This window comes from Aethalodelphis obliquidens, unplaced genomic scaffold, assembly GCF_003676395.1.
Source record: "Aethalodelphis obliquidens isolate GAN/ISIS:26980383/991018 unplaced genomic scaffold, ASM367639v1 scaffold3, whole genome shotgun sequence".
Taxonomy (NCBI): domain Eukaryota; kingdom Metazoa; phylum Chordata; class Mammalia; order Artiodactyla; family Delphinidae; genus Aethalodelphis; species Aethalodelphis obliquidens.
In genome coordinates this window covers 12593640-12621571 of record NW_020837947.1, presented here as the reverse complement: position 1 = coordinate 12621571, position 27932 = coordinate 12593640, and the positions used below count along the sequence as shown (strand labels likewise).

The 27932-nt window shown below is 36.8% G+C and overlaps 1 protein-coding gene across 4 annotated transcripts in view; it reads left to right on the top strand.

Annotated features, from left to right (window-relative positions):
• Positions 1-3774: 3774 nt before the first annotated feature.
• The window catches only part of OPRM1 (opioid receptor mu 1), a 161009-nt gene continuing 136851 nt past the window's right edge, over positions 3775-27932 (top strand). For all 4 annotated transcript variants that reach the window (XM_027083054.1, XM_027083046.1, XM_027083037.1 and 1 more), the window contains exon 1: positions 3775-4521. In XM_027083054.1, coding sequence (XP_026938855.1) covers positions 4052-4521 — 470 coding nt within the window. In that variant the 5' untranslated portion in view covers positions 3775-4051. The remainder of the gene's footprint in view (positions 4522-27932) is intronic.

Here is a 27932-nt window from a genome sequence, read left to right as displayed (position 1 = left end):
AATAAAACTTTATTTTATGTTGTAAAATAAAGTTGCAATGGTGTGTCTGTTAGTTATCTATTACCACAATATTGCAGCATTCAGCAATAGGTGTATATTGCACGTGCGTCAACTATGCTGATCTGGCTGAGGTTGGCTGGCTGTAGGATGATGAAGTTGATCTCAGGTGAGATGACTGGGGCAACTCAGCTCTAATCTACATGTTTCTCAACTTCTGGGAGGCCAGTCTGAGCAGGTTCTCAGGGACTTGGAAGGGGTGTGAGGGAGTAAATGCAGACAGTCAACGTTTCTTGAGACCTAGACTCAGAACTGGCACACTGTCACTTCTAATTCATTCTACTGGCTAAAGAAAGTCATATTATAGAACCTAGACACAAAGAACAGTGTAGGTCATCCCACCCACTGGGAGAGAGAACTGGAGAGTCAAGAGTAAACAGTATGGATACAAGGAGAGGTAAAAAAGGGGCCAGTGATACATTTACAGTGTGGAGGCTACTTGAAAAGAGTGGTCAAGAAACAGGTTATTGATCTCTTTGATCCAATTGATCAGACACCTTAGAGAGGTGAAGGGGTGAGCCACTGGGATATCTAGAAGAAATACTTCAAGTGAAATGGCCATGAGGCAGAATGGAGAAAATGAGGGGAAGTGGTAGAATACGGGGTTACAGAGGTGGTAAGGGAGGTGAATTGGAGCAAAGATCCTTCAGGGCCTTGTAGGCCCTTGAAAGATCTTTGATTTTACTCTAAGTAAGATAAGAAGCCATTTAAAGATTATGAGAAAAAGAAAAACATAATTTAATATTTAGGGGATTTACTACAACTAATGAAATGCTGGGTAGACTGGTGGTTGTCATGAAAATTGAAAGATTAATTGAGAGCCATAGACAGATATGCACTTATAGACAATAAGAGGAATTGGTAAATTCTACATGTACAATCCTATATACAAAACTATGTATATAATACCTTAAAGGAAATTTAATGGTTATTGAAGGTAAAGTGATTTACAACCTGCTTATGTTGAATTTAGAAAATAGCCCAGCTAAGCAAAGACTTCACTATAGCTATGACCTTGGATGTATTACTGCTGTTAATCATGTGTTCCATTAACAGCCACTCTCCAAAATATCGGGACTAAGGTATTAAAATAAGTGTGGGATGATGATGGCAGTTATATGAATAACTAAAGCCAATATATTTTGAAGTTCAAGGAAGAGGAGGGACTTTTAGTACTTGCCTAAGATCCAGCTTGGCTTTTACTGAATGCGTTGCTTTGAAGCAAATATTTTTATGAAAAAATGTATGATATGGGTTTTATATCAATGGTAAATCTTGATTGATAGATAAGTTTTTCTTTCTTCAAATAGAACATATAGGCTAAGCAAAAAATATCAACAAAATCGCAGATATTGCTAGCATACAGGTAACATAGTAAGGCTCAAGGAAACTAAAGGTTATATGGTTAGAATCCATGTTATAGAAAATAATTTGGCTTGTAATAAATTGACTTATTTATTTACAGTCCACCTCCTTTCACAAGAGACTTGAGGTTTCACGTAGACTTGAGACAACTCAGCTAGGAAATGTGCAATTATGGAGAAAAGAAAGAACACCTCATAAGAGTAACTAAGATATAATGTAAACTGGAATTTCAAGTCTTTTTACAGAATATACCAAGTGGTATTTTTTTCTATAAAAGCTCTTTTCTGGGTTTCTCAAGGTTGTCTTGATATTTGAAAGAGAAATTAAATTTGTTCTGCATTTTCCCAAATTGGATATTGAATAGATGGTACACACTGAGATATAGATGTTAAGACAACTTCAGGGAAGCCTTGAAATCATGTCCAGAATATCCTGCATTCAAAACTGAGATAATAATTCTCCTTAATCAAAATTGAGAAAAGTAATAGAAAAGGAAAATATCAAACTTCAGTTAAAAATATATAGTTAAAGCTCAAATTCCTACTCCATAGAACAACTACACTTTTATAAAATAGAATGAAAACCAAAAATGTTTCTGGAGAAGGACAGTGGAAACTGGATTGCTCTTTGACAGTAGTTCTAGAAGAAAAGTCACATGACCAGTTGATTTGTCTACATATAAAGTCCTGGCTGGTTGACAAAATGTACTGAGTTAAAAGATTAAAATGTTATCATTAGAGTATACTTGAAGTTTTTAAGATGTGTCATTTAAAAAATCACTCAAATTATTTTAGGTGACATTATCTATAACAAAATACCATAAACTGAGTGGCTTATAAACAACAGAAATTATTTCTCACAGTTCTGAAAGCTGGAGGTCTAAAATCATGGCGCCAGCATGGTCAGGTTCTGGTAAGGGCTCTCTTCTGCATTGCAGGCTGTCAAACTGCTGTCTTCTCATTATACCCTCACATAGCAAAAAGGGAGCTAGGGAGATCTCTGGGGTTTCTTTTACAAGGGTAATAATCCCACTCATAAAGTTCTCACCCTCATGATCTCCTTACCTCCCAAAGACCCCATCTTCTAACACCATCACTCTGCGGGTTAGGATTTCAATACATGAATTGGGGGGAGGGGCACAAACATTCCGTCCATAGCATTTATGAAACATGCTAATTATTTTTCAACTTTTTTTTCCACTGATGAGAAAACTGTCCCTCAGCCAGGTAAAGTAACATATCCAAACTCCCTCAGCTAAAAAAGTTTAAGAAACATACAAATCTAAGGTTCACAAAATGATCTGACTTCAAGGCAAGGGCTTATTATACTGTGCTTATCTGTTTTCAAGACAAATGATAAAAATAAGAGTGGAATTAAATGTTCTTACCAAGCTCCCTACCTCACCCCCGTCCCTGCTGCCCAAGAATATAGCTTTCTACAACCAATTGGGCATATTTAATGATAATGTTTTTGTTAAAATATATATACATAGACAAATATTACCATGTATGGAAATGAGAATTACTTCAGAATTAGTGTTAACTTTACCAAAACATAGACAAACAAAACAAAACAAAACCTTACTCCTGGTTGATTTACAAATTTATTTATAAAGTAGACACTTTTGTAGATTTAGAGTTGAGTTATCAAATTTTAAAATGTATCAATAATCCTCAGCCTTGTGTGAGCTGTTCCAGTTCCAGATGTCTATGTATCAATAGTTTCTCCTGGAATGTCTACATTAGAAAACACTGAAATAATGCAAATGTTTGGTTTTCACAATCTTCTACTAAGAAGCACATGTAGGAAGTCTGGAGATAAAAACAATAATTAATAATTCCAAACGTATGAGATTTATATATGGAATGTCACCGTTGTCTTTCTTTGACTTTTCTGGACACCACAACTCCCTGATTTCTGTACCCAGTTCCTACGCCTCTTCCTCACCAGGGTAGAAATCAGATGCAAATAACGCTTCTACTCTAGGAGAAATAAAGGAATATGGAGTAAAGGGAATAGGTTTCCTTTCTAAAAGTTTGTTTTTCATTTCTTTTTCAGAGAAGTAATCACTCTTGTTTCAGGCAGGTTTGAAGGGTTGGAAATTCTCACTTGGTGATAGGAAACACACGGTTACATTTTCGCAGACAGGCGGGTCTGAGGCAAGGAGGGCTAAAGAAGAAGATTTTGTGTACCCTGCCCCCAAACGATTGCTTAGGCAGGAAGGATGGAAGAGCGCTGGGGTGTAGGGTGGTCAGAGTTGCATCAAGTCAATGTCTTTCCTGTCATGTTATACTGAGAAAACGGCGCTGGAAAAAGAGTGATGTCAGCCCCCTTTCTTATGCTTTACAGCCTCCAAAAACTAACTCTCTGTTTGTCTCACTCCCAACCCCTTCTCTCCAACTGCCTTCCTTGTTCTGCCCCTCCTTAGAGGTGTTTGCACAGACGAGTGCCGAGTGAGGAAACCAAGTCGTTGGATCGCTTTGCGCAAAATCCACTTCTCTCTCCTCCCTCCGCTCCAGCCTCTGGATCCCGCACAGCCCTCCTTCCCCTCCCCCCAGCGGTGTGGGGTTGACGATGTGTCTCTGTACTTCTAAGGTGGGAGGGGGCTACAAGCAGAGGATACCGTCAGATGCTTAGCTCTCTCCTTCTGCCTGACTCTCCTCTCTGGCTCCGCCAGGGTTGGTCTATAAGAAATAGCCGGAGCTGTGGCAGCGGCGAGAGGAAGCAGCGGTGGCGCGTAGACCCTGAAAGTCCGGGTGCTCGCGGTTACTCGCAACGCGGTCCCAGCCGGCCGGTCGTCAGCACCATGGACAGCAGCAGCGTCCCCAAGAACGCCAGCAATTGCACTGATCCCTTCACGCACTCTTCAAGTTGCTCCCCGGGACCCAACCCTAGTTCCTGGGTCAACTTCTCCCACTTAGAAGGCAACCTGTCCGACCCATGCGGTCCGAACCGCACCGAGCTGGGCGGGAGCGACAGCCTGTGCCCTTCGACCGGCAGTCCTTCCATGATCACGGCCATCACCATCATGGCCCTCTACTCCATTGTGTGCGTGGTGGGTCTCTTCGGAAACTTCCTGGTCATGTATGTGATTGTCAGGTAAGGAAGGCTACAGGGCTCCGAGTGTAGATTTCAGTGGCTAATAGGGGCATAAAGGGTGTCCGGCGGGAGGGTGAGAAAAGGGAGGTGAACAGGGGAGAGTATGGAGGTGACAGTGGATGGAATGGTTGCTGTTTGAGTACAAAATCCTACTTTTCTATTCTTCGCTCCGTTGATAAAGACATAATCCAAAATTCTGGGAACGGAGAAGTTGCTCTGGTAAAACTATAAAGCTCTGGCAAAAAAAAAAAAAATGTCTATCTTACAGCTTGCTTATACTGAGCCAAGAGGGCTCTCAGCTCTTGAGCACAGTGTCCCACAGTCCCTTCCAAAGGAGCTGTGGAAACAATAATTTGTGAATAATGGAAGAGAAATTCTAGTTATTTTACCCCTAATTGGGGAGCGGAGGGGCAGGTTTCCTGCTCAGTTCTTTTCAGAGATGAACCTTGGCAACTTTCCTACTCCTGCTGGTGCCAGGGTATTTTGCTGCACCACTGGCCCACCTTCCTCTTCCTTGGTCATAGCAGCCCTTATTCCACTCTTCCTTCCATCCTGAGGCCACACTCATAGAGGAAGTTTTTCTGGTGTCTTTCCACAGTAAATAGTGTCGTTTTGCTGTGACAAACATGACAGCTGTGTTGCCTAGACCAGTTTGCAGTTGGCAGCTGCAGATCTGCTAGGAGAGTCACAAACTGAATGGGGATAGGTAGGGTGGTTCAGAACTGCAGGACATGACAGTTTTTCAATGCCTCCAAAAGCTGAAACTAGTTAGAAGTGACCAAAGGCAGCATAATTCTGGATTATAAACTATTACATAAGAAGTTGTAATGGTTGCTCTGGAAAAATTAAGAAGTGTCTTTATCCAATGAAATTGTTTCAAAAGAGTTCGTGGCCCACTTTCTATTTGCCCAGATGTTCCAGGTTTATCTGGCAAAGAGTGTGCAAACTCTCAGCATTGAGACTGATGTAAATAGATTGTGTTAGTGTTGATGTGCATATTCAAATCCTACATGTTAATATGGAATACTATATTTTCACTTTTGTTGAAGTAGGTAATTATTTTAATACTTTAAAATGGCTCCTGATTTAGGATTTTCTTTCTGCTATGGGTTCTATGTATGTAGCAAGCATGGCATTTTCATATTGGCTACAATATTGGCTTCATCTATTCAACAAGTATTGCAGGTTTCATTGGAGCTCTTTAATTGTTTAACAATCATTTTCTCCATTATGCTTCCATTATCAACGTGCTGCAAGTTGCTTATCAATTCTTTCTACTTTGATGTACGATTTGTTTAATTGATGATTGTTAAAAAGTAAAACTAATTTTCCTGATCTTTTGATGAGGAATAAGATAAGTAGTTTCTCTGAGAAAAGAGCACCATCTATTGCAAAGAAGGCTAACAACAAAAGGAAAAATGCAGGGAGAAAATCAATGGAAGAATTTATTTTTTAAAACATTACTTTATGTAATTCAATATAAAGCTTCATATAAAAGATAAAAACTGTCTCTTTTGCATTTATCATAATAAAAATAACAATTAAAGGTCTGCTTCATGAAGGGAAAATGTTTCTCATTTCTCCTAAGAAAATTCATAGAATCATGAGTTTATAGAGCTAGAAGGGAAACTAGAGCTTTTCTAGGCTAGGTGATTAAAATGTGGCAGAGAAAATATAAATGATTTCTCCAAGGACAGATAATTCATTAGTTCAGTACCATGGAATTGCTCTTAGCCAATATAATTTTGTGTTTATTAGAGTGGCAAATCATGATTTGAGTTGCTCTTAGCCAATATAATTTTGTGTTTATTAGAGTGGCAAATCATGATTTGAGTTAATTCAACTAGAAGATTGACAGAGTAGGTTTAGATAATAATGTGGAAATAATAAATCAGTCCAAATTTATGCCTGTAATCCTGGATAATGAAGGATAAATAGAAATTACCAAACCATCTTGATACCCTGCCATCTCAAACATAATCTTTTATGCTCTGTTATTGCTTCTCTTGGTATTTTCCTTCCTGACTTTTCTCCTCTCTAGTTTATGCTTTTCTATAAAGCGAGAGCCAATAGAGCAGCAGCTGGCTGTGAAATAAGCAGATTGGCTTTATTCTAGTGTTTAAGAGATTACTACTTGGGTGAGTTTGTTCTAAAGGCATTAAAATGTAAAACCTCTGAACTTTTGATGACTTGGAAAAGGATGGTGACACTGTCTCTGAGAACATGATATTATGCTTTATTTTTCTGTGCTTAAAGTTTTAACAAAATACATTCACTTTTTTTATACAACAGAAACTAACCCAACATTGTAAAGCAATTATACTCCAATAAAGGTGTTAAAAGAAGATAAAAAAAGGGCACCCCAAACACCCACCTGTGGCAAGCCAGGTGTTTAATTCCAAGGTCAGGTAATCCTCTGGGTATATGACTGTGAAACAGAAAAATAGTTCAGTGACAAATGAAGTGATGAGGAAAGCCTCTGGGGAGTGAAGAAACTATATCTATTTAGCTGAGAAATTTAACTGGACTGTCTCCAGGCTGTGGTTATTTCACAACAAAATGATCAGTTCGGGGACATTATTGCCTCTGTTAGAAAGATGAATATAATGCTGCATCTGTTAAAGTACTGAGGTGAAATGCTTACTTCCTGCTATTATTTAAAATTCAACAAATACTTTTGAATTTTCAAGTAGTTACGGTTTTCTAATCAGATTAAGATTACATTTATTAGAATGTCTTAACACATTGAGTGAACCATGAGGTTCGATGACTATGGCAACAAAAAACAACAACAAAAGTAACAGGTAATATAGATGCCATGAATGATTAATGATTTTCAGTTCTGTATCTTAACTCCACCATCATCATAACTTCATCAACAACATTATTAAATAATATAACTTAAGTAACATTCTTACACAGTGCTGTTCTAAGGAACATAAGGGAGGAAAAGAGATGCTGCTACATGATCTAAAATTTTAAAATTCAGATGTTAAATGATAGACTGTTATAACTGTTCATTATCTGAAAGCTTTTTTGGTTTTAAAGTACTTGCATGGTAACTATATATTAAAAATTACCACAGTTATTCTGGAAAAATAGGCGATAAAATATTACAATATGTGGCAATCATTTAAAATGGGATAATAGTATATTATTGTCAAGAAGGTTTTAAAGAAAAAAAATCAATCAAAATAATACACAAAGTTATAGCCACCAGGAGTGTTTCACTTATTGAAAATATTTGACCAAAGTAAAGAATTAACCATAGCTGTAAAAACTGATATAGTCCCAGATGTATTTATTTTGTGAGTTTTTTTCAAGAGATTTGTCCATTTAGTTATGGTCTATGCAGACACTGTTGGAAAAAGTAAAGGATTAGAAACTGTTAGATCTCTGGGGGCCATGTAAGCCATCCTTCCAAATAAAGTTCCAATGAAGAGTGCCAAATTATATGGCCTTCTTTTTTAAGATTATTTCTTAACTTGACGAGATGAATTCTCAATATTAGTTATCAGATAAGAGCATTTAAATATATGCAAGATGTTATTATCTTTGATTTCACTAAGAAGTATTTCTAATTTTAAAACATGTCCTATGATCTCTGTGTATTAAATATTATTAAATATTTGATTCAGGTTTAAAGTACAGAATGATCAGTGGAGAGCTCCTAGTAACATCTATCACAATGTGAACTGTAACTGCTGTTTCCCGTACAGGTGCTAATTCTGTTGGGAACACCTCTTTCTCAGTGTGTCCTGACAACACTAAATTGTTTTTCATTTCCTCCATTGTAAGCCTATGTCTCTGTCATTTGCATAGAGTTATCACTGAGTTTCTTTTCCTTCTCTCCTTTCATGAATGAGCTATCTTATACTTTATGAAATATTTCCAACGTAAAGAAATATATAGAGAATAATATGATTCTTCACCTTTAAACATTATATATAATTATGATAATTATATATACCTCTAATAATATATAATATATGTTATATTATATATAATATATATTTATATATACATAATACATAATTGTATATAATTTACATATTTTATACAATACATAGCGTAATATATAATATGTAATTGTATATACATAATAATATATAATATATATAAGAAGCCATCTCTCTTCTCCCATTATACTCCCTCCCCTGAGACTATCACTATTGTAAATTTGGTGGTTATTATTCATATACATATTTTAAAATTTTTATTTCACATGTGTGTTTCCACAAATGAAGGGTAATCATTTAAACATGCTCTTCAAACTGCATATATTATTTATATTTTATATTAATGTTGATATACATAATTTCACTATTTGCCCAGAGTTGTTCTAGTTCCAGCAGATCAAGGATAGAAACAAATGTCAAACACAACAACATAAAAGCAAACAAACAAACAAAAACTCAGGTCATTACCCCTCCTATATCCTTTTACTTTATCTCTAAGGATGCATTTTAAATTAATGTAAAGATTTCTTTGTGTTTTCCCATAGTGACAAATATTTCCATGTTACTTATCTACAATATTCAAAAAAATGTTTTCAGCAACTGCTGCAACAAATATATCTGTTCATGAATGTAACCCAGGCATAATTTGTCCACTTCTGAGAAGGAAGTAGAAATAATTTCTGACTACTTCAAAATGTCATTCAAGATAAATACTGGCAATATTTACTTTGGGGTTTTGTAAGCCTTGGAGGACCCCTTACACATAAAAGCTGAAATGTTATTTCTTCTAGTAATGCACTTTAGTTATGAATTGAAACCAAATTGTTTCAGTCAGCAGGAAAAGATAAACTCATTTCAATAGATAATAGCTGATTCACTTTGTTATAAAGCAGAAACTAACACACCATTGTAAAGCAATTATACTCCAATAAAGATGTTAAAATAAAGAATACATATTTCTTAAGAATCCTGTCTTATAACTTCTGTCCTAAATCTTATAGAATTGTCATCATATAAATTAAAACAAGTTGCTAAACACTAAAAACAAAAAGTAGCATTTTAAAATATATTGATAAATATGAAGACTAAATGTTGAGTGGAATTTTAAAATATGAGACTCTCATTTTCTCCTAATTCATAGAGAAATTACCTGAATATTTGCCTTCAGAAATTAATCACATTCTAGATGTTGCATTGCAAAACTGATCAGAGAGATAGTGGCTCTACCGAATCTAACCAAGTGAACCTTTATAAGCCAATAGGTAGGGCAGGTAGGGCTTTTACACGTGATGAAACACATGATGGGTTCTATCAGATGAGAGAGAGAGATCAATCTATTCTAGATATCAGATTCTGTCTAGGCAAGAATATTATCAAGTACAGTTTGCTTTTTTAATTCAATTATGTATTAGTTTGTCATTTGCATATATTTAAACTTCTGTTTTTAGAAATACAAGGGAATCAATTTAATTTTGAGAATTTTATTTCAATATGCAGAATTAAACAGACCACATAAGTTTTTAAATCAGGGCGCCATACCTAGGTATCTAGTGACAGACTGATAATTGAAACATATGGATATCCATTTTGTTTTCAAGCTATTCCCTCTAATTTTGATAAATGATAATACAAACATAAACTTGTCTTCATGCCATGAACTCACTGTCATATTTAATATGGAACTTAGCTTGTGGATTTTCTTCTTCAGCTGTTTTTAAAATATTCCCTTGAAGAACGTTGCATATGTAGTCCACCTTCATTATTCATAGATTCTGTATTTGCAAACAAGCTTACTTGCTAAAATTTATCTGTAACCCTAAAATCCGTATTCATGGGCTTTTGGGGTCTGTCACAGACAAGGGCAGAGTTGCTCTGATGGGCAAATTCCCAGCTGAGGTCAAACGAAACAACACTCTGCCTTCCTGTTTCAGCTCTCAGAGTGTAAATATTTCCTTTCTGAGGTCTATTTAGGGCCACATTTTTAGCGTTTTTGAAGTTTTTGTTGGTGGTGATTTCACTGTTTAAAATGGCCCCGGGTGAGGCTTCCCTGGTGGCGCAGTGGTTGAGAGTCCGCCTGCCGATGCAGGGGACACGGGCGCGGAGCGGCTGGGCCCGTGAGCCATGGCCCCTGAGCCTGCACGTCCGGAGCCTGTGCTCTGCAACGGGAGAGGTCACAACAGTGAGAGACCAGCGTACCGCAAAAAATAATAATAATAATAAATAAATAAAATGGCCCCAGGTGGATTGACATGTACCCACTGTTATATTTAAAATAGAGAACCAACAAGGACAGTTTCCTGTGTAGCACAGGAAATTCTGCTCAATATTCTGTAATAACCTAAATGGGAAAAGAATTTGAAAAAAAATAGATACATGCATAGGTATATCTGAAACACTTTGCTGTACACCTGAAGCTAACACAACATTGTTAATCTGCTATACTCCAATATAAAATAAAAATTTTTTAAATGACCCCAGGTGTAGTGTTGACGTTCTGTGCAGTGTCCTAAGCACAAGATGGCTGTGAGGTACCTAATGGAAAAAAAAGGAGGTGTGAGGTACCTAATGGAAAAAGGAGGTGTATTAGATAAGCTTCATGTGGGTGTTATAGGGGTGTTGGTCATGAGTTCAGAGTCAATGAATCAACAATATATATTAAATAATATGCCTTTAAACAGGAACACACATAACAGAACGTTATGTATTGATTAGTTGATGAAAATGTGATTGGAGGCTCACAGGAACCTCCCCCTGTATTTATTTGCTCTAGAAGCAAAGCTTCAGTCTTCTCTAATTCAGTAGGTAAAGTGAGTCTATAGAACAAAACTACCATGAATATTGAGAATTGACTGTACTAACTTTTTTTTTTCACTCTTTAAAATTTTACTTTCTATGTTTAAATTATAAGAGTAACAATCTATTTCCCATTCAAAGTTTGTGGACTTATGTGTAAGTATATATGTGTTTTATTTGAATTTATTATTTGCTGATATCAATCCACTGGTACAGCTCAGTTTTCATAATTTTGCATATTGAAATAAAATTCTCAAAATTAAATTGATTCCCTTATATTTCTAAAAATAGAAGTTTAAATATAATTGGGATTATGTAATAATCCCATGTGAATGTCTAGATTATACTTACAGTTTAGGATTTAGTTCAGTTGTCTGAAGTCTTATGCTTCTATTTCCGGTGAAGATCTAAACTCCAGAAAGAAAACTTTCACCTAATAAGTAGTATGTAATTGCACTATAGTCATACAATCACAACTATTACTTGATACTTTTTATTTGCTAATCACTTTATTTTTTAATTTTTTATTTTATATTGGAGTATAGTTCACTTACAATGTCGTGTTAGTTTCAGGTGTACAGCAAAGTGATTTAGTTATACATACACCTATATCTATTCTTTTTCAGATTCTTTTCCCATATAGGTTATTACAGAACATTGAGAGGAGTTCCCTGTGTTATACAGGAGGTCTTTGTTGATTATCTATTTTATATATAGTGTACGTGATGCTTTTTACTCAACAAACTTTGGAGTAAGTTTTAAGCCACAAAATTCTTACTCTAGTTTTCAATAAGAAACTAAACTGCCTACAAGTTAATGGCTCCAGGTGTGTGAATTAGCCTGGTCCCTCCACACTGAGAAGGGTGAGAATGCTCAAATAAAGTAGGGACGTAATCTGGAACCTAAAAACCTATTTTATACCAAGATATTTTCATAAGCCGATGTAAAGTTTGGATTTAAATGATTCCAAGATAAGAATCTCACCTCATTTTACTATATTTAGGTGCACATACAACTCACACCCATCAGGTGAAGAGGGATCACCTCAGGGAGTGACAAATGTTACTGTAAAGGGCCCGAAAGTAAATATTTTAGGCTTTGCAACCACATGGTCTCTGTCACAATTATTCCACTCTGCCATTGTAGCCCCAAAGTAGCCATGGACAAAATGCAAATGAATGGACATGACTATGTTCCAATAAAACTTTAGGTAGACACTAAAATTTGAATTTCCATATAATTTTCATGTGCCTCAAAATATTATTTTTCTCAACCATTAAAAAATATATAACTTCCTACAAACTTATTTTTGTTTTTTGATTATTCTAACTGTGAAGATGTAAAAACTTAGCTCCTAAAATATTTCTCATTAATGACAAAAAAAAGATTGATTTTCTAACTAGCATTTTTTAATAATTTTACCTAATCTTTTAGTTGACTTTTATGAAAAGCCATACATTTGATTATCAGGAAAATAATCATGCCACACCTTCTTTTGTTAACTCATTTTACAAGAATGAAATGATTCTTCATTCAGTACAAAAAAATGCAAACCTTCATTTTGGTTTACTTGATTATACAATGCAAATTATTCCATAATAAGTGTTACCAAATTACTTCCTTGTAGCAGCCTCAGATTAAAAACAGCCAAACTGGGCTTCCCTGGTGGCGCAGTGGTTGAGAGTCCGCCTGCCGATGCAGGGGACACGGGTTCATGCCCCAGTCCGGGAAGATCCCACGTGCTGCGGAGCGGCTGGGCCCGTGAGCCATGGCCGCTGAGCCTGCGCGCCTGGAGCCTGTTGCTCCGCAACGGGAGAGGCCACAACAGTGAGAGGCCCGCATACCGCAAAAAAAACCAAAAAAACAAAAAAAACAGCCAAACTAATTATTATACATATAAAAAAATTAAAATACAAATTCGAATGTAAAACCATTCTTAGCTGACAGATTTGGCCCACAAGCTGTCATTTGCCAAACTCTGGTACAAACGTGCTAAATAAAACTTAGTGGTCATAAAAGAGAACATATCTCCTTCTTCGGCAAATTTGATTGCATTTTGTTGTTTACTAGATGGAAACAAAGCATTTTGTAAAAATAACCTAGTACCACCTTGCAGTATTTTTCAACATGAGGAAATATCAATACAAAATGAAGTTTAACACAAATCAGAAAAGTGGTCATAGATTTTTATGACAGAGGATACTGCTTTTCTGAAACTGATGTTGAAGTTAAAATGGTTAAAATAGTAATCACACAGGATCATCTCCATGTCACCCCAGGTGTCCACCTTCAACCCCCAACTCTTCAACCCAGACAAACCACAATATTCATTACCACTCTTGGCCAGTGATTAAGGAGTAAGTGCTTAGAAAATTGCGGTTCTTAAAAATTTCCATCTATTGAATATGCTTTGTGGTTATCTTAAATCAGTGCAATTTTCTAGGCTTTTCCACAGTATTTTCATCTTCAGTCATTTGAAGCTTTCAGGAAACATTGAAATTGTCATCTGTAAATTCACATTAACTTCTTAGCAAATATGAAATCTGTCCTCAAAGACACTTATGCCTACACACACACCCACCCCCATGCACCCAGATGGTGACTGGCAGCTTCATTGCCCTCCACCTCTCTTTAGGCCCTTAGAAGCACAAAAGCTCATTGCTTGGATTTTTTTTCATCTTCTTTTTGACTTATGTAACTTGCTCATTTTTTTTAAATTTGTTTTCTGTGGTTCTCAAAAGTCGCTTTGAAAAATGTTATTCCCTGTGTTTTAGAACTTAGACTGTCCAGCTGCATAAAGAGGACTAGGGTAAGCCTAGGTGTTCTGTGGTGTTTGTAATCCCTTGACTTCCTGCTCATGGTTTCCCTCAATCATTTCCCAAAACTCACTGAAATCTCCTCCCTGCCTGATTTCTCATCTTTAATTCAGTCCCCATCTGTATCCAAATGACTGCTTCTTTGACCACTTGTGTTCAGAGAGAACTTTCTAGCATGTACACGAATTCTTTAAATCAGCCAGATGGCCACCAGGTACAAGTTTACAAGGAGAGCTAAGTTAAGGAGAGTTTTAACTGGGTGATAAAGAGTCCAGCTGAAGAATGCTACAGTTCCCAGAATCTCTTAGGTGAGATTTGGATCTAAATTCTAGAAAGAAACCCAGACAGGATAAAATGAATAATAAAAGTTGAATTTCCTTCCAATTAACTCATGGAACATCAGAGCTATTGCATAAATCCTTGCAACGCACTTAAGAGACAAAGAAGGAGAAGACCTCCCAGATACTCCATTCCAGTGGTTCTCAATCTTGGTTGCACATCAGATTCACCTGGGAAGCCTTTAAAAAAAGAAAGAAAGAAAACCCACTTCCACCTAAGGCTAATTAAATTAGAAACTCTGGGCATAACTCCCGGACGCAGGTAGGTCTAAAAGCTCCCTTGGTGAGTCTAATGTGCAGTCAGGATTGGGACACACAGATCTGGACCAACCTACCTATTTCATGGATGAGAGAGCAGTCCTGTCTGACAAGGAAGTTTAAGAGATCTGTCCATGTTTCATTTCTTTAAACATTATGAAGCTGCTTGTAGAATAAATAGTAAATTAAACTACCTCCCAGAAAAGCTAAAGCTCACGATGTTTTAACAATTTTCCTAAAGTTGACCAATCATCTCCCTTCATAGCAGGCACACTGGCATGGAAACAGTGCTAATTCTGGAATGAGGAATACTAATCATATTCAACCTCACATAAATTTTAGGTCCAAATTAGATAAGATATATGGAAATGGGTGTTACATTCTAAAAGTGCTATATGAGAGACATGTTTTGTTATTTGCTTCCCTCCCACTGGGAATTTCTTCCCTTCCCTCCCACTGGGCTCACACCATCGGCATGCAAGATCTCAACATTCACCCACTACTCCTGCCTTACCCTAGATCAATCATATTATTATTCTTACATTTTGAAATGCAGTTTATCATTTTGGAATCACAGTTTCTGCAGAGGCAAGGCAAGGCGTTGCATGGGTGTTATTGTTGTCATTCTTTGATTCATTCCAATGCACTGGATCACTCCAATATCATTTTGTTTAGCAACCATGATGATGGGAAGAGAATTCTAAGGACACATAACTGCAGTTTACTTGGCTCCCTATTGATAAGTCTTTCTATATTATATGATAAGTTAATGGAGAAAAAAGACGCAAACCAATTATTTTTTTTGAAAAAGAATAGCTATTTTTAACTTAAATATTTCACATTTAAATCGGTGTTATAGTCCAAGCGTCTAAAGCAGAATCCAAGTCTAAATGCTGACTGCATATAATGAAACTCCTTTTTACTCAGCAGAGTAGTTTACTTGAATTAAAAGAAATAACTTATAATAATGGTGTCCTTTGAACACGAGCTTTGGAAATTCAGGAATTTAACATACCATCCTTGTGAAAAGTCCTGGCTTCTGTTATGAGTCTGACTCACTAATCACAGTAAAACTGTTCAGAAAGATGGAGGTCTTCATGGAGGATGTATTTGTGATGGTACAGTGAGTCCATGTGAATGTCTATTCCTAACACCTTCCTAATGGATTTTTCCAGGACTTGCAAGGCAATGCCTGTCAACTTTTAAATCCGAGTAGTAAACTCTATAAATAAAGCAAGCACAAGATAGAAAATAATATCCTTGAGACCCACTCAAGAGAACTGAGAACTGAGAGTTCTCTGAGAGTATTCCAAGTACAGAAACCGTGGAACAAGGAGATCAGTGAAAGAAAAGGCCTTTGCTTCTGAGCATTTTTTCACTGAAACACTGGGTTCAGTGCCACTGAAATGTTGAGCATTTTGTGGGGGACTATTAATGTTAATTGAAAAATGCTGCTGGCAGTATAACCTGAACATCAGAACTTGACTGTGCCTGCCAAGAAGAACAAGGGAAATTTTTATCAACATTATAACTTAACACTTACTCAGCCCCATCAGCTCTAAAGAGGAAACCACATGGGTTGAAGGAATTTATATATGAGCACGTTTCTGATGATATTAGTGATGCAAGGCCACGAAAATAAGAGGTTCTATTAAAAGCAATGTTAATTGAGATCCTTCAAACAGTCATTCCTTCTGATGATAAAAGGAAGCTTATTTAACCACTTTGCAAAATAAGCAAAATAGGTATTTAAAGAATAAATGTAATGCCTTAAAATTATATAGGACTTTAATTTTTTCATTACATTGAATAGTATAATTTTGTAAAATTTTTGTGAGTTTAAACAAGGAAAAAAATTGTAAGTCAAACTAATACTAAAGAAGATGAAACTGAAGCTCATTTATTTGCTATGTTTGTTCAACACTGCTTACAAAGCACCCTCCTAGAAGCTCCGAAATCTACCACTGAGCAAAACAGACCCAGTCTTACCTCTCTCCAAAAGTACAGTCTAGTGGAAAAGAAAATTAAATCATTTCACCAGCTGATAAATGCCAAAGATAGGACCAGGATAACTAACCCAGTGTTCTTCAACCACACTATCAGACAAACACTATTGCCAAGGTTTATTACAATTACTGTAGCTTATCTTCCTCCATCTCCAAGCCTAGCAATGGGAAACCTTTTGATTTAAGTCTTTATTAATTTTCTGAATTTCGTTAAAGGTATTATTTATGTTTCAGATACAAGATAGAGAAAAGTGAGTGGAGAGAGCCTTGGTTAATTTTCATAGAACAATGAAACAGAATCCTATTGACCAGGATTTACAAGTATTTCTCAAAGCAGATGTTATAAACATTCCACAAATACTAAGGATAAAGCAATGGAATAGTAGAGTCTGGAATGAATGGGACTCACAGGAAGAAAATCTCAAGAACCATTGCTGTAGGACATTCATTAGTGTGTCACTACACTGAAACAACGTCCATTTTATTTCTGAATACCCTGTCATACATAAACATAGGCAGCAGAAATCTCAAGTTAGAAGTCAGACCCAAAACTTCTGTTCTTTAAAATTACTACCCATTTTGTGGAATTTAGAATACAAGTATCAAAGGAGAAATTGATGCCATCTTTTGAAAAAGGATCATTACTCTGACAAAATGCAGACGTTTCCTGCCTATAAATAAATATGTCACATTCTCACAAAATACATTGGTACATTGGTACGAGTCAATGCCACAAAGCATACATTAAAATACAAACCACGCCAATGATAATTTCCACAAGAGTACTATTTTCTCAACACTTTAGAAACTCAAAAATAAGAACATATGAATGAATGAATGAACGTGCCCATCTACACACCCTTGCAGACCTACTAGAGAATGGACTTGAGGATATGGGGAGGGGGAAGGGTAAGCTGGGACAAAGTGAGAGAGTGGCATGGACATATATACACTACCAAATGTAAAATAGCTAGCTGGTGGGAAGCAGCCGCATAGCACAGGGAGATCAGCTCGGTGCTTTGTGACCACCTAGAGGGGTGGGATAGGGAGGGTGGGAGGGAGGGAGACGCAAGAGGGAAGAGATATGGGAACATATGTATATGCATAAATGATTCACTTTGTTATAAAGCAGAAACTAACACACCATTGTAAAGCAGTTATACTCTAATAAAGATGTTTTTAAAAAATGAAAAAAAAAGCATATTTTACATAAAGATATATGTCCTTTATCAAAAAATGTACTCTTCTGGAATAATAATAGAAACCATGCTTTGGTGTAGCTGAGATATTTTGTCCACACAGTAGTTTGAAGTTGAGTTGATATTTGAAACATAATATATTGGTCAACTTTCTAGTTAAAATAGATGAAGAGGTGGAGTTTAACATACCAAATCCTTGGGTGGGGGAGATAATTGGTGAAGGAAAATAGCTGTGATTTTAGAACGATCTAGGCTATGACGCATCAGTTATCTTTAGCACACATGAGAAAGCATGCTAAAAAAATTAGTATAAGCAAAAGTAACACTTTTATAAGTATAAACATTTAAGCTGTGTCTTGTCAGAGAATAGTATCTGCCTCATTAAATTTGAAACGCATGAGAGGCATCATCAACATCAAGACCACCTTAGCTAACATTTATTGAAAGTTACTACAAATTAGACTCCAAACCAATAATCCTTAAATATACTATTTTAAAATTTTTTCATATTTATACCAACCATTTAAGGAAGACACCAATATCTTCCAAGTTTTACAGATGAAGAAAATAAAACTCAGAAAATTTAATTAATAAGCCCAAATTTGTCCAGCTAATAAATGATAGTACTAAGATTTGAATCAAGATCTATAGGACCCTGAAACTTAAGGTCTTTCAAGACTGCTATATTTACTTGCGTCAAGGTGAGATTTTCAAGCTAGTTACTGAGGCTTCACTAGGCTAGCTGATTAGCCTGTTATCTTACCTTACATATCATACCTCCCAGAATGTTCCCTAATTGACAACCTGTTCATAACTTTTTTCTTTATTGATAGCCTGTACTCCCACTGAAGTGAGAATAAAGAAAATAGGAAACTTGTCTTTTCACAGGTCAAAATCTGGAGTCTTTCCTTCATATTAGGCCATGACATTTTGAATTGAACTTATGTCTCTGGGTTAACTGGATTCAGGTCTCTGAGTCTGCCTTTCAACCTGGAAAAAAACAGAATCCATTAATTATTTGTGGAACTTCTAACTACAGAAACTCAATTGTGATATAAAGGTACTCTTATACTTTATCCCCAGCAGCATAATGTTATGCTGTGACCAGTATATACGAATAATGTACATCAACAAACTGATCAGGAGCCAGCCAGAGCACCAGACTCAGTGCTGAGAGTGACGACGGATCAAACAAGGCTTTCTGGATCTGTTATTCAGCCAGGCACCAGGCCGTTTTCCTAGTTCCCTTTATTTCAGTGATCCTTTTTCACATTTTTGAAAAAAACTGAAATTTCCAATTTGGAAAATTGTAAGCTCCTTGAGGATGAGCCTATCTTTTTTTTTTTTTTTTTTTTTTTAACATTCTCCTATCCCTGAATTTAACAGAATAACAAATGGTAATAGAACATAATGTAGCTGAAATGTTTCAGTACATTGAATATACTGATTATACTGTTTTGTTAATACCGTATTTGTTTCAGCCCTCTGTGTTTCAGTGTCCCATTTCTGGTTGGCAAAATTAGAACTTTTAGAACATTGTTTCTCTGAGTGTTACTAGTGGAAAGAAACTTGGAATTCCCAAAAGTAAAATTCTTATAACACAGGTATCTTCTGTTTAATTTGAGAGCAAAAATATTTTCTGCATTCAAGTTGAGACGAGCACCTGAGTCCGTAGAGTCCCTGCCTTCTCCTTCTTCAACTTCATTGTCTGCAGGAATCCAAATGAGAGGGGGGTTATAAGGAGATAATAGTGACAGAAAAATTAGATCTGCAAGAATTAGTTCTGGAAGAATCTGAGAAGAATTCATGCCTCTGTCTCTCTCCTGAGCAAAACACCAGACAAACAAGCAAGGGTCAAGTCAGCTGGAATTACTGCCAAGTGAAAGTAACCAGGCTTGTCAGTGTTACTCCAGAGAGCCTGAGTAAGGTCAACAGATGCCGAAAGTACTAAAAATCCTCCCTTCTCACTCATGACTCTCACCTATAAGTTTCTTTGCTTCTCAAATGTTTATGGAGTCACTTAGGAAAAGTGTGGAAACCTATCCTATTCATCTTCCATGCCAACTTCTATCCCAGTTCATTTCCCTTTCCATGCTTTAAAAGCAGATTAGCGAACATGAGGTATCTGGGGAGATCACTAGTACATGGAATCTTGCTTCTTGCATCAACATGATAAAATGAAAACTGACAGATGCTGGGAGAAGAATTCTCAGTGGAGAGATTTTTTTTCTCCCCGAAAAATCAACGGACATATGCCTCCCCAGGAGAAGAAAGACGAGGTGACAATAGCCCTAATATCAGGAGAATAACAGGAGTGGGGTTCTTCCCAGGACATAGAAAGAGAGAAATCACAAGATAACATGTGACTAAGGAATCCAGATCCATCTCAGCGATGTGTCACACAAGAAGCCACCCTAGGTGACTAAAGGAACTTTTCTGGTCTCGACTATGAACCAAGCATTTCACAGACATTTAAAAGTACAAAGTTTAGGCCAAGAAAAAGACGTTCTACTTCACTGAGCAGAAAATAAACTGGTAAAATTTGATAATTCTTCACTATCAGTAAAATGGTAGTAAAATTTGCCAATTTAAATGTATTTAACAGAGGTTTGTATCTGTTTCTGAAAAACAGGTACATGATAGACTAATTGGAGAAACTAGATTTACATTTATTTCTGGAAAACAGACAATAGATAGACTTATTTGGGGTCAACCTTCTACTAATCCCTTCCTGCCACCATCAGAGACAAAATCCTTGGCAGCCTGGGCCCGTCATATAACTCCGAGAAACAAATTTAATACTTTCACGGACACTGTCCATGTGATGAAACAAATGTCGAATAATGCAACTTTCTTGAAAACTGAATCCAAGTTTAGCACTTCTTTCAACATTGCCATATCACCCGTTACCTTGCCGTAATACCTAACATACTGTTTGGAAAGCACTTGTTTCTGGTCTCTCACCAGACTGAAGGACCTTCCAAGATATGTCTCAGTTGAGAACCACTGCCCAGCACAGTACTCGGCAAAAATAAAAATAAAAAAAGGTGTTAAATAAACGTATGCTTGACTCAGTGTTGACACTTAGAGGGTTTTATGATGGAAAAAGTCATTAGAAAAATACAAATGGGAATATTTTTTATTTATGAAAATTAAAAACATGTGTATAATTCTTAAGATGTTCTATTTCATACATAAAGTCCAATATAATTAGTAAGCTAGGAGAAACGTGAAATATAACTTTGATCACAGAGTTAGAGCATTAAACATACAATGTTATGAGTTTATCTCTACCTATTAAGCTTATGGTGATTCGTATTTTACTTTTTATATTCTTCAGATTCTAAACAAATTGAAGTGCAGTGATAGAATGAGGAAAACCACAATTAATAATATGAAAATAAAAGGGGAGAAAATTTCAAAAGTAATAGATGATCCTGAAATGTAATAAAATATTGCATTTGAGAGTTTTTTCACTAAAATATAAATCAAGGTCATGTTTGCAGTTTTCCTATTTAAAATACTGTTACATACATTCATTAGTGACTAAAAATGTTGTCAGTGCCAAGTGATTCTATTCCAAGTGGAAAACAATTCTATATTGATTTAATAACCCTTATTGCACCATAAGTCTAAAATTTCAATCTTTAAAAATTAAAGGGACTTCCTTGCTTTACCAAATTACTGGTTTATTCATGAATCATATTTTCTCCTAACAAGTGCTGTTGAATTCTCCACACGGGAAGGAAAAATACGTTCCAAAAAATCTCTCTGCCTGAAAATACTTCTTTAAAAATCTCAACAGGGCTTCCCTGGTGGCGCAGTGGTTGAGAGTCCACCTGCCGATGCAGGGAACACGGGTTCGTGCCCCCGTCCGGGAGGATCCCACATGCCGCGGAGCGGCTGGGCCCGTGAGCCATGGCCGCTGAGCCTGCGCGTCCAGAGCCTGTGCTCCGCAGCGGGAAAGGCCACAACAGTGAGAGGCCCGCGTACCGCAAAAAAAAAAAAAATCTCAACAAATTGCTTTTTGTTTCCTAGAAAAATCCCAGGTCAGCATGATAGTTAAGTTATAAAGGATTATATAATTCTTGGATGGAAAACAGTTATTATAAATACACGATTTTATATATGCCAAGATCTACAGGCACTAATTGCATTACTTTTATTTTTTCCTTCAGTTGGTCCTAAAAGATTTTTGGACAGTTTCTGCTGCAGGAATTAATTGAATGTGAAAATATTTAGATATCAGGAGGTGCTATGACACATTAAAAGGGATAAACAGGGAATGCTCATCAACAGTTCTGACAAATAGAATTTAAATTAAGTCTTCATGGATCTTAATTAAATCTCTGTTGCAAAACCCAGGAGCAATGAGAACATTCTTATTTCAACTCCCTACATAGTATCCTAATGTATAATTCTCTCCAACGTGTTGTGCTAATATTAAACACTGCTAATGGTTCAATCTACGGGACACACACACACACTCACACAATAAAATACCCAACCTATCCAGGCATTTAGTTTTCATGGCAGCAAACACCCAAGTATTTCAAATTTACTATGTTAAGCATTTTTGTCCTTGACAGCTGTTCTGAACCTCAGTTCTCTTTAAAATAGGGATAATACTCATAGTTGTTTTAGCTAATAGGATTTTTGTGAGCATCAGTTTATACAAATGTATATATAAGTGTTTGTAAACCCTACTGCACTTTATAAAAGTTATTATTTATCATACAGAGAGCTTATATTACATGGTGCGTACTGCAGTAGTGTAATGTAATAGCAAAGAGCATAAACTATAAAACATAGGTGTGGACTTAAATTCTGCCTCTGCAACTGTTGTTCTTGCGCAAGTTACTCAACCTCCATAAAAGCTGGTTTATTCATCTACAAAAGAAGTGATCATGTGCAACTCACAAGTGTGTTATGAAGATTAAGTAATCAAGTGAACTGTGTATAGTAACACCTAGCACAGAGTGAGCACTCAGTAAATGTTGGCTGTAGTTGCAATGCTCAAAAAACAGCACCTAGGACCATCATCATTTAATTTGTTTTAATGGTAATTTTTAGTGGTGATATAATCACCTCTTTACAGTTGTGGAAGTGGAAGCTCAGCCACCTGGCCAAGGTCACAAGACATAGCACTTAGACCTATGTATCGTACTTCCAAATCCAATATTCTTCCTACTAGGCTATGCTGGAGTTTTACTCCTAACTTGATTAAAAAGCCAAATTGGGAGAAAATTAACAAGATCAAGGTACTTTTAGTTACTCACTGCTGTGTGGGTTCATAGCATTTTAATAGGGTTGGCCTCGCTCTTAAGATTAAGTAAACATTGGTATGACTGGAGAATTGTCACGAATGAATGGTCCTGCCTTGAAAGGTAAGATTTTTGATCTTTAATCTCCTAACGCTTAAGATTTTCATTAAGGGAACATCAGATAGTCATTTTAAAATTCAAAATAGCTCTAAAAGATATTGAAAATAAGCACACTAAATATAAACCAGATGACTACAATTGAGCAAGCAGGTCTTTGCTTTGATGACTTCTAGACCTAAAGATGCACATTCAGCAGTACCTGAAGCGATAGAATGCATAATAGGTGAGGGGAGTTAATCTGCAGCCTGAGGAGGGTGCAGCTAAGGATGCAGCATTGGTTGTAGCCTCTGAAAGAGGGGAGCAGCCCTGATAAAAGGGGAGATAGTAGGGAATGTGAGTTTTCACAGCCCCCAGTTCCACCAGCAATAGATTTTGCCTGCTACAGATAGACACTGGGTGAATGTATTTGCCAAGATTCCAGTGGTGCAGGCAGCCTTTGTGGCCACCATGCCCTCTAAGTGGCCTGTACCCATCTGTGGACACCACTGGAAGATACCTATCACCTCCCGCCAGTCGCTGATTGCTGTTGGTCTGCTGCTGCTGGCCCCTCCTGAGGCGAGGACACTCTACTATCAATGCTCACCAGCCAAAGCCACCAGGAATACTGCTGGGAACAAAATTTGTCTTATTAAGTTTGTTACAACAAGGAAGACAACATCACAGGAATTTTAATTTATACTTGATGATTTAGAAGAGGATTCAAGGAAGCAGAGGTCTGTTTAGATAGGTCACTGTCTCAAAGCAAGAGGAATTTGAAACACGGGCATCAAAGATTTTTTTTTAATCTAGGAGACAGAATTAATAGAGTAGGGCTAGAGTTGTCATTGAATAATAAGCAGCAGTCACTTAATGTTAATCAGGAAAGGGGAGATGTTTGTTATTTTTATGGTTATGGGTGATCTTGGTTTTATCTCTGATCCTGCATGGTTATAGAGTCCACTTGTTTTTGTCTTGTGGCATCACGGTCACAAAGTCTTCATCTGAGGTTGATATTCTATGGAATTACTTTCCACAAAGGAATATCACAACCTGGCTGTTAGCAACTAGACTTGTTCCCTAAAAGCTCTCAGGGGCTTTTTTCTTTCTCACCATTACTCAACCCCACTACTCTCACATGCCATTCCCTCTTCTGCTCTGGCAAGAGGGGAGGGGTAAAAATGTAGATCAATGTGAGAATGATAAGATGACATAGGATGGGGAGGTATGATTTATTCTTAGGGGTTGGGAATGCTTTAAGAACATGAGATGAATAGGAATTTCATATTTAAAGAAATTATATAAGTGTGGGCATTAGGGTCAGGAGAATTGATCCTGCCATTCAGACAAGCACGTAGCAGAGTACAGATTGGTCCTGGTCTCTATACTCCACAGGCTTACAAACAAAACAACAAAACAGATAATACAAATATAATCTGTACGTGTGTTACATAGCACTGAGATTTCATGTGCAAGTATACAAAAGGCTGAAATTTTTTCTCAAGTTCATTAATAGCACAAGATTGCCCTTTATTACTCAAACTAAAAGTGAATATGAAACAATCTTTCATTTTCAGGATGATCGAGAACAGGCACAAAACTTTAATTCTGACCCCTGAACTCCAGAACATCTTTCAGAAATTATCTTTTAAAAGAACACAAATTAAATCAATAAATCAATGAAGAGCCATACATAAATTTTTGAAAATGATAGAGAAATTCTTCGTAGGCAATATGAATGCTTAAATAGTCTTTTTTTTTAATAGATTTATTACATTTTATTTTCGGCTGTGTTGGGTCTTTGTTGTGGCACACGGGCTTTCTCTAGTTGCGGCGAGAGGGGCTACTCTTCGTTGCAGCATGCGTGCTTCTCATTGCGGTGGCTTCTCTTGTTTGTGGCACACGGGCTTCAGTAGTTGTGGCACACGGGCTCAGTAGTTGTGGCTCACGGGCTCTAGAGCTCAGGCTCAGTAGTTGTGGTGCACAGGTTTAGTTGCTCCACAGCATGTGGGATCTTCCCCGACCAGGAATCGAACCCATGTACCCTGCATTGGCAGGTGGATTCTTAACCACTGCGTCACCAGGGAAGTCCCTAAATGGTCTTATTCAATGTCATTCCTACTTTCTCTTCTGATGTTTGAACCAACTGAGAGATAATGCAAAATGAATCAGCAGAGAAAAAAAATGTCAGCTTTATTACTGATAAATACTTTGCTGATGTGACATAGCTGTACAGTAATAATGGCTTCTTAATTAAATCCCAGAATGAAATACACTAACCCACAGGCCTGGACCACCGGCAACTTCTCCATACGGGGACCAGCTCCTTTAAAATTTGGAAGCTGGAGTAGTGGGATGTAACATGCATTTCCTTCGAGCAGCTGAATCTCAGAAAGCAACAGGAAAAGGAGCAGAGCTGTACATAACCAAGTCTTTATCTTAAACATAAACTAGATAAGTCATTCTTTCTTTTGAAAAGAGTGAATGATGCAACAGGAAGGTCAATAATGTTAAGATCATAATAACGTTACTGACGACTTTACTCTCGAATTATGAATTCAGAAGAAAGGAGATTCTTTCACTTCAGATAAAGTAAAATGCCAAAAGAATGCCTGGGACAGAGAATAGACAGTGTGAGCCTCAGGTTGGGGAGGCCCCCCTGAGGGTTCCATAATGGGGTAGATGTCCACAATGGTGGAGGCCATGTGAGTTGACCCTTGTGTGTTTTCCAGGCTACAAGCTAGACAGAAGCAATAATGTCCATTTGAAAACTGGTGCAGTGCTTGGCACAGAGATACTAGGCTGAACCTGGGGACCAGGAATGCTCTGGAGGATTAGAAGGTAGCCACCTGTGTACTATGTCGACCTCAAGCCCACCCCATCCTCCATTCTTATTGAGAACAGTATGGTACACAAGCCTCAGGAGCTGATTCCAACCCCTGTCCCGTCAGTGAACAGTCTAGCAAGGAATATTAACTTTAAGGGTCAACTCAAAATCAATGGTCATCATATTGTTAATGAGTGACTACACCATGAAAGAGATGGGAGAGTGTGCATAACAAACAGAAGAATTTACACTTGAGGAAACAGAATTAAAAAGTAATCAGATAAGGACTTTAAAATCAGTTATATTTAATATCTTCAGAGAGGTGAAAGAAAGTATTGTTTCCATGAAACAAGGAGAAGCCATCTGAAAATAAGAAGAGATGATTATTAACAAGCAAAGCATAGCAGCTAAGGACCCAAATAATGTGAGCTCAAACCCTGCCTCCAACAATTGCCAGTCAGGGGTCCCTAGGGCAAATTATCTAACCAGTCTGTGCCTTAGTTTGCTCATCTGTATAATGGAGATAATCATAACACTTACCTAACTATTTAACAAATGTAGAACACTCAGAGCAATAGCCTACATATAAGTTTCTTACATAAGAAATCAAATTTGAAATTCTGAAGATAACAACCACAATATTTGGCATTCAATATTCTATGGGTAACACAAAAAGAGGGAAGATCAAGAGTATGTTCATGAGCTAGAAGAATGTAGTCAATGAGATAGAAATGGAAAGGATGAAAAAACAAATGTGATACCAGAAGTGTAGACAGAGAAAAGCTATCCATTAGAAGTAAACAACAGAGGGAATGGAAGAGAGGCACTATTTGAAGAAATAATAGCCCCACATTTCCCATAACTAAAGAAAGTGATGAGACTTCAAACTGGAGGGACTCTCTGAGTGACAAGCACAATCAATCTTTAAAAAAAAAGTCTCATCATATATTAATGAGATTCCAGAACATAAAAGAGATAAAATTGCAAGACAGAGAAGGGATAATTCATTGCAAAGGAAGAAAACCAGAATTTTCCATCAACACCATTGGAGTAAAGAAGAAGACGGATGGAATAAAGTGAGCCAAACCATTGTGAATGTCAAGCCAAAGTAGATATTTCAGAGGTAACTCCCTCAACATACTCTAGAAGCATGTTATTTAGAGGTATTGAAGTAAAGATGAGACAATCAGTTACAAATACTGACAATGACCACATAAGCAATAGGAATGAGATAGGAGAAGAGGAACTGACATTTTTCATCACAAGGATGAAATTATGTTCAGGTGTTTCTTGAATACAGATTAACAGTATGAACAGTATGGAGGTTCCTTAAAAAGCTAAAAAATAGAATTACCATATGACCCAGCAATCCCACTACTGGGCATATACCCAGAGAAAACCATAATTCAAAAAGACACATGAACACCAATGTTCATTGCAGCACTATTTACAATAGCCAGGTCATGGAAGCAACCTAAATGCCCATCGACTGACAAATGGATAAAGAAGATGTGGTACATATATACAATGGAATATTACTCAGCCATAAAAAGGAACGAAGTTGGGTCATTTGTAGAGATGTGGATGGATCTAGAGACTGTCATACAGAGTGAAGTAAGTCAGAAAAGAAAAACAAATATCATATATTAACACATATATGTGGAACCTAGAAAAATGGCACAGATGAACCAGTTTGCATGGCAGAAATTGAGACACAGATGTAGAGAACAAACATATGGACACCAAGGGGGGAAAGTGGTGGGAGGGGTGGGGGGGTGATGAATTGGGAGACTGGGTATACATGTATACATGTATACAGTAATATGTATAAAATGGATAACTAATAAGAACCTGC